General features: G+C 33.7%; 1 protein-coding gene across 2 annotated transcripts in view; it reads right to left on the reverse strand.

Moving 5' to 3' along the window:
* HnRNP-K (Heterogeneous nuclear ribonucleoprotein K) overlaps positions 1-14,953 on the reverse strand; it is a 118,371-nt gene that overhangs the window by 25,851 nt on the left and 77,567 nt on the right. For both annotated transcript variants that reach the window (XM_088263253.1, XM_088263254.1), the window contains 2 exons: positions 14,585-14,657; positions 2,846-2,956 (listed from right to left, as the gene is read on the reverse strand). In XM_088263253.1, coding sequence (XP_088119379.1) covers positions 2,846-2,956; positions 14,585-14,657 — 184 coding nt within the window. The remainder of the gene's footprint in view (positions 1-2,845; positions 2,957-14,584; positions 14,658-14,953) is intronic.

Consider the following 14,953-nt stretch of genomic DNA (forward strand, 5'->3'; position numbering starts at 1 on the left):
GCCTCAAATATTGATCGAAGTCTCGTACGTGTGTCGTTTAGCCATCTCGCATTATTGATCTTCGTTGAAGCGACGTTAAATAATTAGTACGCGCGCTCGTCAAAGCTCATTTCGCCAAGTTCTTGCGTTCAGTTAATTATTATGAATAAGTTATCGTAATGGATTTATAAGTAGGGAATAAAGGTTCATTAATCCAATACGAAAACCGAAGACATTATTGATTACACGAAACGCGCGTTAATAATAAATTATTTTAAAACACAAAGACGGTGAATGTTAATAATTGATCGAAGCACCGCCGTACGCAATATATGCGTTCAACATATGTGAATATTTACCGAGGCAAGGGTTGTCCCTTGATTTAAAAGTTTATATAAATTTTGTTTTCTTATGCCTGATGGTAAAGTAAATGATTAATTCAAATAATAAGATTTTTAAAGGGGTGCAAACCATACATTATCCAGTGTCCTCTGGCAAAGGAAAGAACTTTCTAAACAGCTTAATTAAGGCAGGATTTCAACTCCCCACCCAAGTATCCAACATTATTTTTTATCCTAATTCTAGAATTGCGGTCATAATTTCTAAAATGTTAAAGCTAAACGCATTTAAACCGCGATTTTTTACTATGTATTTTATTTTGTTTATTCATTTGTTTATTAATAAAAATAAGTCTTGACACTGGCAGAAACATTCATTCACTGGGCTGACAAATAAAAATTAGTATATTTATTTTTTAATAAGCCGAGGACGGCCGAAAGACTTGACACGATCATATCAATCAGAACCTAAAATTTGGTGATGTCAAAAGTCTGCGTAATCAGAGGGCATGTATGACTAGATGTATGAATGTGGGGGAAGCGAGGAGTGTATGTCAGGACAAAAGAGTGTGGCGTTCCATCCTCTCTGCCTACCCCTGCGGAGAATCGGCGTGATGGTAATAGAAGTAGAAATCACAACGACAATGGGAGACGCGTAACGGGGAACAACTTTTGTACGATAGACCCTTAACTAAAATAATTTAGGAAGCAGTTGTCAAAAGTTATGAAATGTAAGACTGTCGCATACGTTAAAGTTGGATGGAGTCGCGTACCACCAATGCACACACACTGGGCCCATGCGACGTTCTCCGCTCCGCACACTTTACAGTCTACAGGCTTCGCCCGGATGCGAACTCCGGAACACGCTATGCGGTCAGCAGTACATCGGCGAAGGAAGTATTATTTACGAGTGCAAGCGTGCAAACGACATCGCGCAACACATTCCGGGATGATACACTATTAGTGCGGATCATTTCACCAAAATAACAACGAAATAACGCTAATTTATAATGACAACATAAGTAAAAATATGGTAATAGAGGAAGTTGGTATTATCGAATAGAAGATTTATTTTTGTATCCGGCTCAGTAATGGTCAGTACGCTCGGCTACCATTCTAGAGGATCCGAGTTCGATTTCCAGGGAGGGGGGAAAATAAATAAAAGTGATTTTTTCACCCTAATATTTATTCAATATTACCCTGGAATGGTACCTGAAGCGGAGGGCTGATCACCATTCCTTCGTGTGTTAACGATCAAGATAACACTGCGTTTATATGATGCAGTGTCCTATGCACCATTGGGGTTCGGATAAGGGTTTGAAGAAGAAAGAAGAATTTATTTTCAGGTTTGGTTGCGTTTTTGCGCCTAACTGGGTTTCTGAGGCGAAACAAAGAGTTCTTTAGATACTGGCAAACTTTTACTCAAATGGCTCGTTGGTATAAAAATTGTATTGAAGCTCTCCAGGGTGGGAGGAAGCAGGGAAGTAAATGCGCAACCCCCCGAAAGCGTTCAACATGATCATTTAATATAGGTAATGTGATTACGGCTGTTTGTGACTCGGATACAAACTGCCTTCAAGCTCGGGCCCATTAAACGACGTGGATTTAAATGAAATGGATCGGGAAAAAATATACAGGCACTCAGTTAATATTATATGTAGGCAAGGAGGTTGCATGCTAATCGTTGGCCATAATACTAGTATAAAATCGAAAACTCTAACATGTAAATTTTTGAGAAGGTAAAAAAACAGGATGTTTTCATAAATCGGAATTCCGTTTTGAACGTATTGAGTATTTAATACGACTCCATAGTGTATTGTCAAGCGCTTAAGGCTATCGGACTAGTGTGGTCCTGGGTTCGATTCTCGGGAGGGTAAAAATAAATATTGGTGATTTGTAATAGGTAAAATCCATCAAAATACGATACAATCCGAAAAGATTGCAATAATTCCAAGAGTTGCAGTAGTTAAAGAGATAAACCAATTCTGTAGGGGGTGCCTAATACATATGGCCAGGGCTGTATTGTTTTTCTTTCCAATGTTATGTTTACAGTATAAAGAACTTTGAATGAATAAATTTTAAGAGCAGTGGCGTCGATGAAATTTGATTATCGATAAAAATATTAAAAATATATATATTTTTTAAATTGGATCAAATAATTTAAGTAAAACGGATCATTTGTAAGTAAAACGGTTCGACAAGAGAAATATCTGAAAAGATGCAACGTTGTACAATATAAAGCAGTGTTCCGCAAACTTTTTCTATTCAAGGTACACCTACCAAATTAACAAATTTTAAAGGTGCATATTGACCATATTATGGTAACATATTTAACATATTATGTTTAATGCGAAATGTGGGCCTACTTAACTAAGCACAGGCATTAAAAAAATTGAGCAATTGTGTTATTTTCACAAAACTAGACGTTATTCCGCGGCACATTAACTAATCACCACGGTACACCAGTGTGCCGCGGCACACACTTCGGAACAATGATAAAAAGCATACAATAAAGCTAAAATACTCACATCTCTCAGCTCTTTGATCTGGGATCCGGCCTTGCCGATGACGCATCCCGCTTGGCTCTGGTGAATCAGCATGCGAATGTCAAGTTCATCATTGTTTACGCGGGAACCGTTCTGTTGGAAAAAAACAACGGCTATATTCTCAATATTATTAATATTTAAAGCATTTTCACTTTTATATTTTTTTACATTTTTTATAAATAGTGCATGTTAGACCTCAGCCCTTAATGCATGTTTGTTCTGGAATCCCTAGTGCATCTTGGTCGGCCAAAATCGCATGTGATCAACATTTTATGTAGTTATTAGTGTGTAAATAGTGCTATGGTAGTGACGTGTAGTATTTTGTATATTAAAAGCATTGTTAACTTTGTGGTATGATAATATAACACTCCCCTTATCATTCATCATTAATTTTTATTACACAAAGTGAACGATTAATCATAAGGAGAGTGTTACGTGTAGTTTTGTTTGCATGCTGTTGTGATTATCCAGACGAAGAGACGGGTACGTCTCTAAACCGGTAAATAAAAAATCTCGGTAAGTGGTTATATACATACTAATATTACTAACCTTTTTGTAAAAAAAAAATCAAAGTAAAAATATTAGTTAAATCATGCGACCAAACGATACGCTGATGACGATTTCATTTTTATATTTCGCCAGGAGAGTACATCATCGAACAGGATATTTTCGCCAACGAAGAACCCTTTGAAATGCCAAACATTTTTTTAATTACAAATGTTTTAATATTGAGGCGAGATTTAAAGGTCAATAATTGGTTTTTCGCATTCGCGTCGCGTCCGACGTCATCGAATGTATTTTTCAGTAAGCAATGTGGGTTTCAAGGGTGGGAGGGGAGTGTTATGTGTATCATCTACCCCCTAACTACCTTCAGAGAATTAACGTCATACATATTTCCAAGCCTCAAGAACTGGTAAAAAATTAAGATTTGTTTTCCCGCTTCATCGAAATTGAAAAAAAAATTAAAAAAATAATTACAAATATATGTACAACTAATAAACTAACCATCAGGGCGCTTCCCGCAGGGGTAGGCAGAGATAATAGAACGCCATACCACTCTGTATTTGCAAACATGATTCGTCTTTTTCACATTCACACACATATGTGTGTGTGTGTGTGTGTGTGTGTGTGTGTGTGTGTGTGTGTGTGTGTGTGTGTGTGTGTGTGTGTGTGTGTGTGTGTGTGTGTGTGTGTGTGTGTGTGTGTGTGTGTGTGTGTGTGTGTGTGTGTGTGTGTAATTCCTTATTTAACTGGTTCTTTTGTTTCGGTGGGAGTAATTTGGAGCGTAGGCCAAATCGACTGTCTTTAAAACATATTTAAATGCCTCTAAATATAACACTTTCGCTATCATTCATCGTGCGAGTATTCAGTACGCGCGAGTCCAGAATAGCCATCTATGGTGGAATGAGGAAAGCTTGTATATAAAGCTAAGAGATAATCCAGATATGTGAAGTATGTGGACGCACAAAATGTTGTGACCTGATCGTTAAAAAGTTAAGAATTAGCTCGCAGAATACGTACTATCGTAGATATTATCCACATTATAAATTAATACGTTTTGACTTCTGAGAAGTACGTAACTGTGTATGTTACGTAACATTCTAATAAACAATTTGAAATCAAAGGCAAACATATTGCTTAGATCAGGTTTGACTTTGTTAATGTAGTTTCACTAGCGAAACTAGCTTTGTTCGTCTAAAGTTCAATGCTTTGATTCTCGAGTGATGTGCGTAAGCTGAAAGGAAGCTTCAATCAGTTTCTACGATAATTTGTTAAACTTTAAACCGCACATCTCAATATTTTTGGCATAGATATTATAACGAAAGAATGAGTGTCAGTTTACAGTGGAACCACGAAATCCGAATTTATTGGGGCTGTAGCCCGTTCGGATTTGGAAAAGTTCGGATTAGTCGAGAAATTTGTAAAACAGTACATACGTAGTACTTTATACTACAGTAGTTATACCTTTTACGTTTCAATCTAATATTACAGTACTTGAGTAGCAAAACAGGTACAGCAATAATTTATTAACACGTTAAAAATTTGTAAATATTGAAATTTAAAAAAAACTTGGTAATTTAGGTTTTTTATTTTTTATTTAATATAGTTACATTTTTAAGTACAACATAAAACATTTTATAAACATTTATCCATATGGCAAACTTTTAGTTTTAGATTCGCTGTGCCTCTCCAAAAAAGAGACTGAGCTCTTGTGCCTGGAGAGGGACTTACACTCATGGTTTAATGTTTTATATAATTAATGGTATAAAAATATTTTTTTATATATATTTTTTCAAGATTTATTTGTCATGGGCATTAATTTTTTTCTTAAGAATTTTTATATCTTCTATTTTTTAAATTTCTTTAGGGAGTTTATTGAGTTAATTTGAATTATTTAATGTACTTAGCTTATTAATTTTTTTGATTTTACGATGAGTTCCATAGTTAAAGCATTTTGAATATAGCACTTGATTGAGGTCACCGGTGCCCCCCATGGCGTTTAACGTGTTAACTTTTCAATAAATTTAAAACAAAATTAGGTTATACTCGTATTTAATAATTTTATGTAATAATAAATGTGTTTTTCAGTCTAGGCGTGTTTATTTAATGTTTTTCTTCAAAACCTTGATAGAATTTCCAGGGTTCTACTACAAACCGATGTTTCCGAAAACCAAACAACCGATAAAATGAAACGAAATAAATAATAATAAATACGGAAAATAAATTTCCTCTCAACCCTTGTCAGGGCATACTTCAGGTTTTCTTTAGTCACCAATGAGATTGTCAATGCTTAAGTGAATGTTGTACATTGGCGCGACGAATTGATCTTCACGGCGGAAATTTGAGTGGTTTTGATATTTTCGATTTTTTATTGACGAAAAACGGTGTGCTGATTTAATTAAGATCAGATTTCATATTTTAATTATAGTGGCAAACTATATTTAATCAGGCCTTTTTTGTCAATAAAAAAACTTTTCTTCAAATCTTGTGTTTAATTCGTTGAATATTATTATCGTATTTGAAAAAATGTAGCTCAACATCAACGGACATAAGACCTTGGTTATAAAAGTAAGACGCTTTTTATGTGTGTAACTAAATTACTATCTATTCTCGAAACCCCAACTGTCCATCAAATCGTTCTTCTTTAGTTTCCCCTCAACTCCTTACGTAATCCTTAATCCTTTCCTTCGTTTTCATCAGCTTACAGTTTCATTCATATATAATGTTGTAATTATTTATTCATTCATACTGTAATTAACTGTAATTTGTGATTTTTTCGTTTGTACTTATGTACAAGCACTATCTACTTTCCAATTTCAAACGGCTGTATAAGGTTCAAACTTTGACCAATATCACTACTTGGCTGGAAGATATTGCTTCTTAGAAATAAGCCCGCACGTGCATAAATTCTATTCAAGAAAAATATATAAAATAAATGTAATAGACGGGCCAGTATAACCACTGCACGATATTGCAGTTTCTTAAGTTTCCATACTTAGACTTATTTGTTGAATAGATGTAACGGTAATACAAAAAAAATCAGAATGCACTTATCGTGAAATATAATAAACGCAAATACAATGTGCCGGTGATGTAAAGTAAAAAATCTGTCAATCTTAGACTATATTGTAATTTATGCATTTCTACAAAAAATATTGTTCAAATGCAGATGTAACATTTTCCTGATTTGGAAGGTCTTTGACGAACATTAGTAGGTAATTCAACCCGGTAAACGGGTGTGATGAAATAATTTTTCAGCGTCGAGTCGAATACTAGCATAAATAAGTGTTTTATATGTAGTATTAATGTCACCAATATTTATTTAATTTTACTCTGGAGTGCTGAGAACTTGAATCGCATGACCGCTTGAAATATAATGAGATCGAAGAAATGTCACAAAAAATTTTTTTTAGCCAAAATACTGTGGAATGGTTCCTTTTTCCACTTACCTTACGCATAATTCTATAGATGGACGTCAAGGATCCATAAAGTGTCGGGTTGTGGTCCCGTGGTTAGTGTCGCGGACTCTGAGTGGAAGTCAGAGTTTCTCGGCTCGAACCCACTCTACCAAAATTTTATATCTATTTCAAATAATGAGCCGCTTAGGCTCACAGAAATAGTATGAAATTGAAATATTTGTGTAAATAATAAAAACACAAATATTTCTCGTTTATTTATAAAAATACAAATAAAAAAAACACATATTGAAAAATGACGAATTTTAATTCAAAATAAATATATAATTTCAGAAACAAATAATACAACTACAAGAAAAATAATAAAGACTACAAAAAAAAGTTTAAAAAAAAACGATATTCGAAAGACTGATATGATGGAATGAGACATATTTTTGGGGGAGAAACAAAAAAAACGCTCTGTGACCCTTATTTACACGTAATTGGTGCATAGGGCACCCTTGGTTCGACGCCGTGATCAGAAAGTAATACTTCGGTAAATATTTTTTCGCAAGATTTTTGTAGGTACAAGATAATTTTAATTTAATCATATGGCGGCAAGAAATATTTGATAAGGCGGTTTATATACTTGCCGTAATAATCATTAGAGTGAGCACGGTACTCATACAGATGAATCGCTTTTATGCGGAGTATTTTAAACTTACGTCGTTTTCTAGTGTAACCGCACTAAGACTTATACGGATATAGAATACGAAGATTTTCTTTTAATTACCTATCGTCCAAGTGACTCTGAAATCTAGCTACGGCTTATGCAACACCGCTTAACATGACCCTACTCAGGTTTTAACTTGTTAAGTTTCATAGCCTATGCCTACTCGTGAGTGGATTTACTCTTTATGTTTAACGTTGGTATAATTTCATGTAATTCATGAGTGAAAATTCTAGGCAAAAACACTCGCTGAATACGAAGATGGTTGTCATTTCTTCTTTTATAGCACGAGCAATACCGCTCTACTGCTGTGCTAATCACTCCTACCCATTCATTGAACTAATTCTTCTTTTTTTATTTATTCAACACAGTTACATTTTTAAGTAGAGCATAATACAATTTCTAAACATTTATACATATGGCAAACTTATAGTTTTAGATTTACTGTGCCTCTCCAAAAAAGAGACAGAGCTCTTGTGCTTGGAGAGGGACTTACACTCAAGGTTGATAGACGTCTCACGCTTCGATCGGCTACAACATCTGCAATGGACAAAGTGATCTTACCAGCTCGCAACCAACGCACTAAATTTGGCGAGCGTGCCTTTGCTGTTGCAGGACCGACGGCGTGGAATGCTCTTCCACCAATGGTTAGAAATAGTGAGAGTGAGATGATCTTTAGAAAAAGACTAAAAACACATTTGTTTGCTAAATCATTTCCACCATAATATTATCCCCAATTCATTCACAGTAAAGCGCCCTTGAGGTATTTTTTTACGAAAATGGCGCTATATCAGTTATCCAAATTTATTATTATTATTATTATTATTAATGTTTTACATAATAAATAGTATTTTTTTTTTCAAGATTTATATGTAATGGGATTGTAATTGAAAGCATTACACTAAAATATCAACATATTATTTTTTGACATCTCATCAAAGATGAAGAATATGGAAGTCTGGGCATTTACGGGGCTTACGACCGTCATAGGCTGGTTTAAGTGATCACTTTACACACGTGTAACATTCACCAATTCTACCCATTATTCAAATGATAAATCACACTACTCAAATTCTTGGAAGTTCTATATATATATATGAACCAATTTAGAAACCTTGTTCATGAATCACTAGAACTTCACTAGAGACATCTATTGGTGGGATGTAAAGAAGCTTTTTATTAAGCAGAAACTCTTATATTAGTATGTGAGGTCCGAATCCTGGACATACATCCCACCAATAGATGTCTCTAATAAAGTTCTAGTGATTCAAGAACAAGGTTTCTAAATTGGTTCATATATATAGAACTTCCAAGAATTTGAGTAGTGTGGTTGTCAATAATGGGTAGAATTGGTGAATGTTACACGTGTGTAAAGTGATCATTTTTATTATTAATGTTTTACATAATTAATAGTATTTTATTATATTTTTTTCAAGATTTATATGTAATGGGATTGTAATTGAAAGCATTACACTAAAATATCAACAACAGCTAAAGTCTTGATCAATCAAATGTACATATACTTATGGTATTAAGGGTATGTACGTTTGCAGATATAATTGGTTTCGCGTGTACAGCGAGGGTCGAAACTTAGCCAGAGTAAACTTTCACCCTCCTTTCCACGTGTCAGATTAAGTTCCAGGTCGGCCGTTAGTCAAATCCCCGAGGGAACCCACATTCTTACATTCTATCCTGGAAATAATACTTACACGGAAAACCATCTCTATCAACTTTGGCTTTTTGATTTATTAATGTACTTTACGAATTATTTTTTGACATCTCATCAAAGATGAAGAAGAATGTGAAAGTCTGGGCATTCACGGGGCTGACGACCGTCATAGGCTGGTTTAAGTGATCACTTTACACACATTCACCGATTCTACCCATTATTGACAACCACACTACTCAAATTCTTGGAAGTTCTATATATCGCTCACTCCTTTCAAGAATGTCATAAATCAAAAAACTTGATTTTTCAGGAGAACGTTTTTAAAGTTTAAAAATATAATAAAATGTATTAAAAATAAATATCAAGCCACTTATTGAACTTTTTACTGTGAAACAGATCTGTTTAGGTAAAACCTGAAGGTTTTTTCTCCATTTGTAAAATATTTAGTATCTTCAAAAAAAATATTAAACAACACCTTTTCTTCAAAATGCAAAAACAACACTTTCTGTCCTGTAGCGGGTAAATATTAAGTTTAAAATATGCCGCTTTTGCTGGGATATAGTACATTTTCTGGGCATTCCGAAAACATGCACAAGTAAAAATTTACGAATTTTGATTTATGACGTTCTTGAAAGGAGTGAGCGATATATATGAACCAATTTTGAAACATTGTTCTTGAATCACTAGAACTTCACTAGAGACATCTATTGGTGAGATGGAAAGAAGCTTTTTATTGAGCAGGAAATCTTATATTAGAATGTGAGGTCCGAATCCTGGATTATAATCACATATATGAGAAACGCAAGAAAATATCATTTTCATTTTTATTTAGAGTATGTATACAGTTAGTACTTTGGTCGGTCAAATAAATGACAATAATATTAAGAGCTTGGCATCTATTGGTGAGATGACTTTACGAAGTTACATTTTCATAACACTGTCGGAAATAATGAATTGTTCATTACTTACTCGGTTACCGAAGTTTTTATGACTTGTCAATGTGTGGCGACGAGCCCTTAAAAGTGCATGAAAGCAATCGGATTACTAAATAGGTTTCGTAACCAAATATGTATACTGGCTAACTATTGCATGCACAGATAAAACTATCGTGAAGATCCTTAATCTATTTTTAAAAGATGGTGATATTTAAACAAGATGGAACTATCTTAACAAAATGGAGCTATCTCATCAAAATGGAACTATCTCAACAAAATGGAGCTATCTCATCAAAATGGAACTATCTCAACAAAATGGAGCTATCTCATCAAAATGGAACTATCTCAACAAAATGGAGCTATCTCATCAAAATGGAACTATCTCAACAAAATGGAGCTATCTCATCAAAATGGAGCTATCTCAACAAGTTGGAGCTATATTAGCAAGTTGGAGCTGTCGCAACAAGATAAAGCTAAATAATATGCTATTCATAAAAATATAGAGCTATTTTATGCAGGTATTGGTATTTCAACAAAATACAGCACAGCTATCAAGAATATGGCATTATCTCGAGCTGTTTCAACACGATGGAGCTATTTTAACATCGATTTATCATTTATCATACGAGCATACGGAGTCCATAAAGTGCCTTTCAAGGCTTTTCTGTCTTTCTTTCAATTTTTTTAGAAAGCTTTTTAGAAACAAAAAACAAACCTGCAAGAAAAATAACGAAGACTACAAAAAACGTAAAAATATGACGATATTTGAAAGACTGATATAAATAAAAACCATTAAGTCCCAACCAAAATATCCGATACATCAAAGTGCAAAAAATTTGAAAAATGACGAACTTCAATTAAAAATAAATATTGAGTGTTCATCATTTCAGAAACAAATAATAAACCTTCAAGAAAAATAACAAAGATTACAAAAACCGTTAAAAAAGACAATATTTTAGAGACCAATATAAAAAAATAACTCATTACGTCCTAATTAAAACATCCGTTACATTAATGTGCAAATAATTTTAATAATGAGGAATTTTAATTAGAAATAAATATTAAGTGTTCAGAAATAAATAATAAACCCGCAAGAAAAATAACGAAGACTACAAAAAACGTAAAAAAAACAATATTTTAAAGACAAATATAAATGAAACAACTCATTACGTCCCAACCAAAATATCCCATACGTAATGACAAAATTTAATGAAAGTTAATATTGAGTGTTCCGCATTTAATTAACAAATAATAAACGTGCAAAAAATAACGAAGACACTAAAAAAGGTAAAAATAACTTGACGATATTTAAAAAAGCTATATAAATAAAACCCATTACGTCCCAACCAAAATAATCGGTACATCAATGTCCAAACAATTTGATTAATGACGTAACTTAATTAAAAAATAAATTTTAAGTGTTATACCATTGTACATGAATGAGTTTTTATTTTTAGTACAGTTTTAGATAGCAATGAGTCTTTTTTTAAGTTTCTTTGTAGTTTTCGTTATTTTTCTTGCAGGTTTATTATTTGTTTCTGAAATGTTGACCACTCAATATTTATTTTTAATTAAATTTCATCATAATTGTAATTATTTAAACATTGATGTATCGGATATTTTGGTTGGGACATGATGGGTTTTATTTATATAAGTCTTTCGAATATCGTAATTTTTTCACGTTTTTTGTAGTCTTTGTTATTTTTCTTGCAGGTTTATTATTTGTTTCTGAAATGATGAACACTCAATAATTATTTTTAATACAAATTCGTCATTTTTCGAATTATTTGCACTTTGACGTATCGGATATTTTGGTTGGGACGTAATGGTTTTCATTTATATCCGTCTTTCATATATCGTATTTTTTACGTTTTTTCTTGTAGTCTTCGTTATTTTTCTTGAGGTAAATAAAATAAAAGCTTCTCAATTATTGAGATGCGAGGTATGCTATTGCCGTCGTAATGATCGATCTCAATAATTCAGCTATTCACCTGTATCACGAAGCTCGCCGATTACGCAATGCCTCGGGGGTAGTACGCGGGCACTGTTCCGCCGGAAATAGAACAGTACACATCCGCCCATTGAACGTAAGTTATGTCCAATAAAGAATTCCCGAAGATGGGAGGGGTGGAAGGTCTGATTATTTGATGGGCCCCGCCGCGGGTAGCCACATGCTCGTAAATAATGTATGCGACTACTGCACGAAACTAAGGTATTGCACACGGAAGCGCATTAGGGGAATGCATTTAATTTATTTTTATTTTAAGATGGGAATTGCATTCATTATTTACCTCGCTTTTAGTTATACAACACTCTCCTTATCGTTCATCGTTCACATTGAATAATATTACTTTCATAAACACTTATTCGTGACTACCGGTTCTGGAATAATGATTCCATTATCATAAACAATACCTTTTTTTCGAGCCGTAAAAACAACACTTTCTGCCCTGTAGCGTAAATCAAAATACTTGATTTTTCAGGAGAACGTTTTTAAAGTTGAAAAATATAATGCAATGTATTATAAATAAATATCAAGCCACTTATTAAACTTTTTACTATGCAACAGATCTTTTGAGGTAAAACCTGAAGGTTTTTTCTCCATTTGAAAAATATTTAGTTTATTTAAAAAAATAATTAAACAATACCTTTTCCTCAAAATGCAAAATCAACACTTGCTGCCCTGTAGCGGGTAAATATTAAGTTAAAAATATGCCTCTTTTGCTGGGATATAGTACATTTTCTGGGCATTCCGAAAACATGCACAACTGAAAATTGACGATTTTTGATTTATGACGTTCTTGAAAGTAGTGGGCGATTTAGTATTTAAAATATAATTTTGTGTTTTGAAAATGTTGAAAAGTTCTCACGAGGATTTACAGATTTTATAAATATATAAAGATGTAACACTCTCCCTGTCATTCATCGTTCCCTTTGTATACCTAATACTACTTTTATAAACACTTTTTAAAGGGCGTTTGTCCACTACACGGAATTACACGGAATTTTACCGTCCGGCACGTCAGTTAGTGTTTTCTAACGACGATTGGCTTGGATTGGCACAAGCCTTCGTCCATCTTTCTTCGGATCGGAGCTTTTGATCGGTGCGTGAACACGTTGCGCGTAAATTCGATCACTCTAAACTGTCGTAGTCGCTTTCGTTTTTCAAAACCGGTCTGCCGGGCGGTGAAATTCCGGGTAGTGGACAAGTATCCATAAGGTCGTTAAAATAAAATTATTACGATTTGAAATTTGTACAGAAATAAAAATTAAAACAGTGAAAGAAGACAAATGAATCACAATGAGAATATTTTTAAAAGTGGATTCGAAGTTAAATTTAGTTGGTTACTTATTATGGGTAAGTCTTTATTGGTCGCTTTACTTATAACTAATTTTTTTATTCCGAAACCGGTAGTCACGATTAAGTGTTATTATATATAAAAGTGGTATTGTACAAAGTGAACGATGAATGATAAGGAGGGTGTTATAATACCATACCACAAAGTTATCAATGCTTTTAATATACAAAATATTTATTGTTATAGTTTATTTCTTACTAGAAAATATGTTTCATTTTAATCTTAGCCGCGGAAATCTGCCTTCACTTCTTCAACATACACAGGTCATTAGTTTAGACAGTGGCGTGCACAGAGAATCAATTAGCGTAGGCAGTAAAAAAGGTAGGTAGTAAGGTAAGCTGGTACTACTTACTAGGGTAGGCGGTCGAGGTAGGTAGTAAGGTAAGCTAGGTACTACTTAGTAAGGTAGGGTAGGTACTGGTTGCGTTTTTATGTCACGCGGGTAAATTAGAATAGGCACTGATTTTCCGCCTACATGGAATGCACGCCCCTGGTATGTACTCAAACTGAACCACTTCCCGACTCCATGGAAAACAGCGAAGGTTATAGTCATACCCAAACCAGGTTAGGATGACCTTCAAGGCATCAAGTCCCACAGACCGATCCAACTCATTTCGGCATTTGGAAAAGTACTCGAAAATATTGTCAATCGGATCAACTGACATTTTCATCGTAACGGTAAGTTAATCCGAAACAACATGGATTTACACCCCAGAAATCGACAGAAGACGTTCTCAATCCCTCGGTCAAAGTAATCAGAGGAACAGTAACAGATCTAAGTACCTTCTTCATAGTACATATTTGCTAACTTTTTTCATTTTTACCTTTTAGATTTTTTGTTTTCCGTAAAAATTATTCTTAGTTTATATTAGCACTTTTAATTTAAATTTATTTCTGGTATCTATTGTATTCTTGGCAGTGCCCTTTTATTATAACATTAAATAAAATGTATACCCACACAAGCCATGCCTTTGTGGGATCTTTTTTGTATGAATATTGTTTATATTATTTGTACTTGTAATTGTAATATATTGTGAAATGCAAAAGAATAAAAAAAAAACGATTGCCGAACGGAACCGCCTACCCTGTCGAGAGGACGCTGCATAATTCTATAATAAAAAGTCTCTTTTACCTCTTCCATGTTGGGGACGACATCTCCAACAATCTTGAGGATGCTATCCAGGTCCGACGACATCGACAGCAGGCTGCAAAACAATCCAGACGATATAAAAAAAAAAGAAATACGTAAACAGTGACAGATTTTGCGAGTGAATTCAATCTCAAATATTTCCAAAAAATTGAAAGCGAAAAATTATCAATTTTTCGTTGTCAATTGAACAGCAAATAGAATTGCTGGATTACGATTCAAAATTATTGACAGACTACCTTTTTTTAATTATCAAATTCTGTTGAAAGAAGGTAGTACGATATTCATGATATAATCGATAACTTTTTTTAGACTTCTTAAAACAATTTTATCAAGTAATATATTTATGGATAA

This window comes from Brachycentrus maculatus, unplaced genomic scaffold, assembly GCF_059751285.1.
Source record: "Brachycentrus maculatus isolate JH-2025_06_01 unplaced genomic scaffold, ASM5975128v1 h1tg000197l, whole genome shotgun sequence".
In the NCBI taxonomy this organism is placed as follows: domain Eukaryota; kingdom Metazoa; phylum Arthropoda; class Insecta; order Trichoptera; family Brachycentridae; genus Brachycentrus; species Brachycentrus maculatus.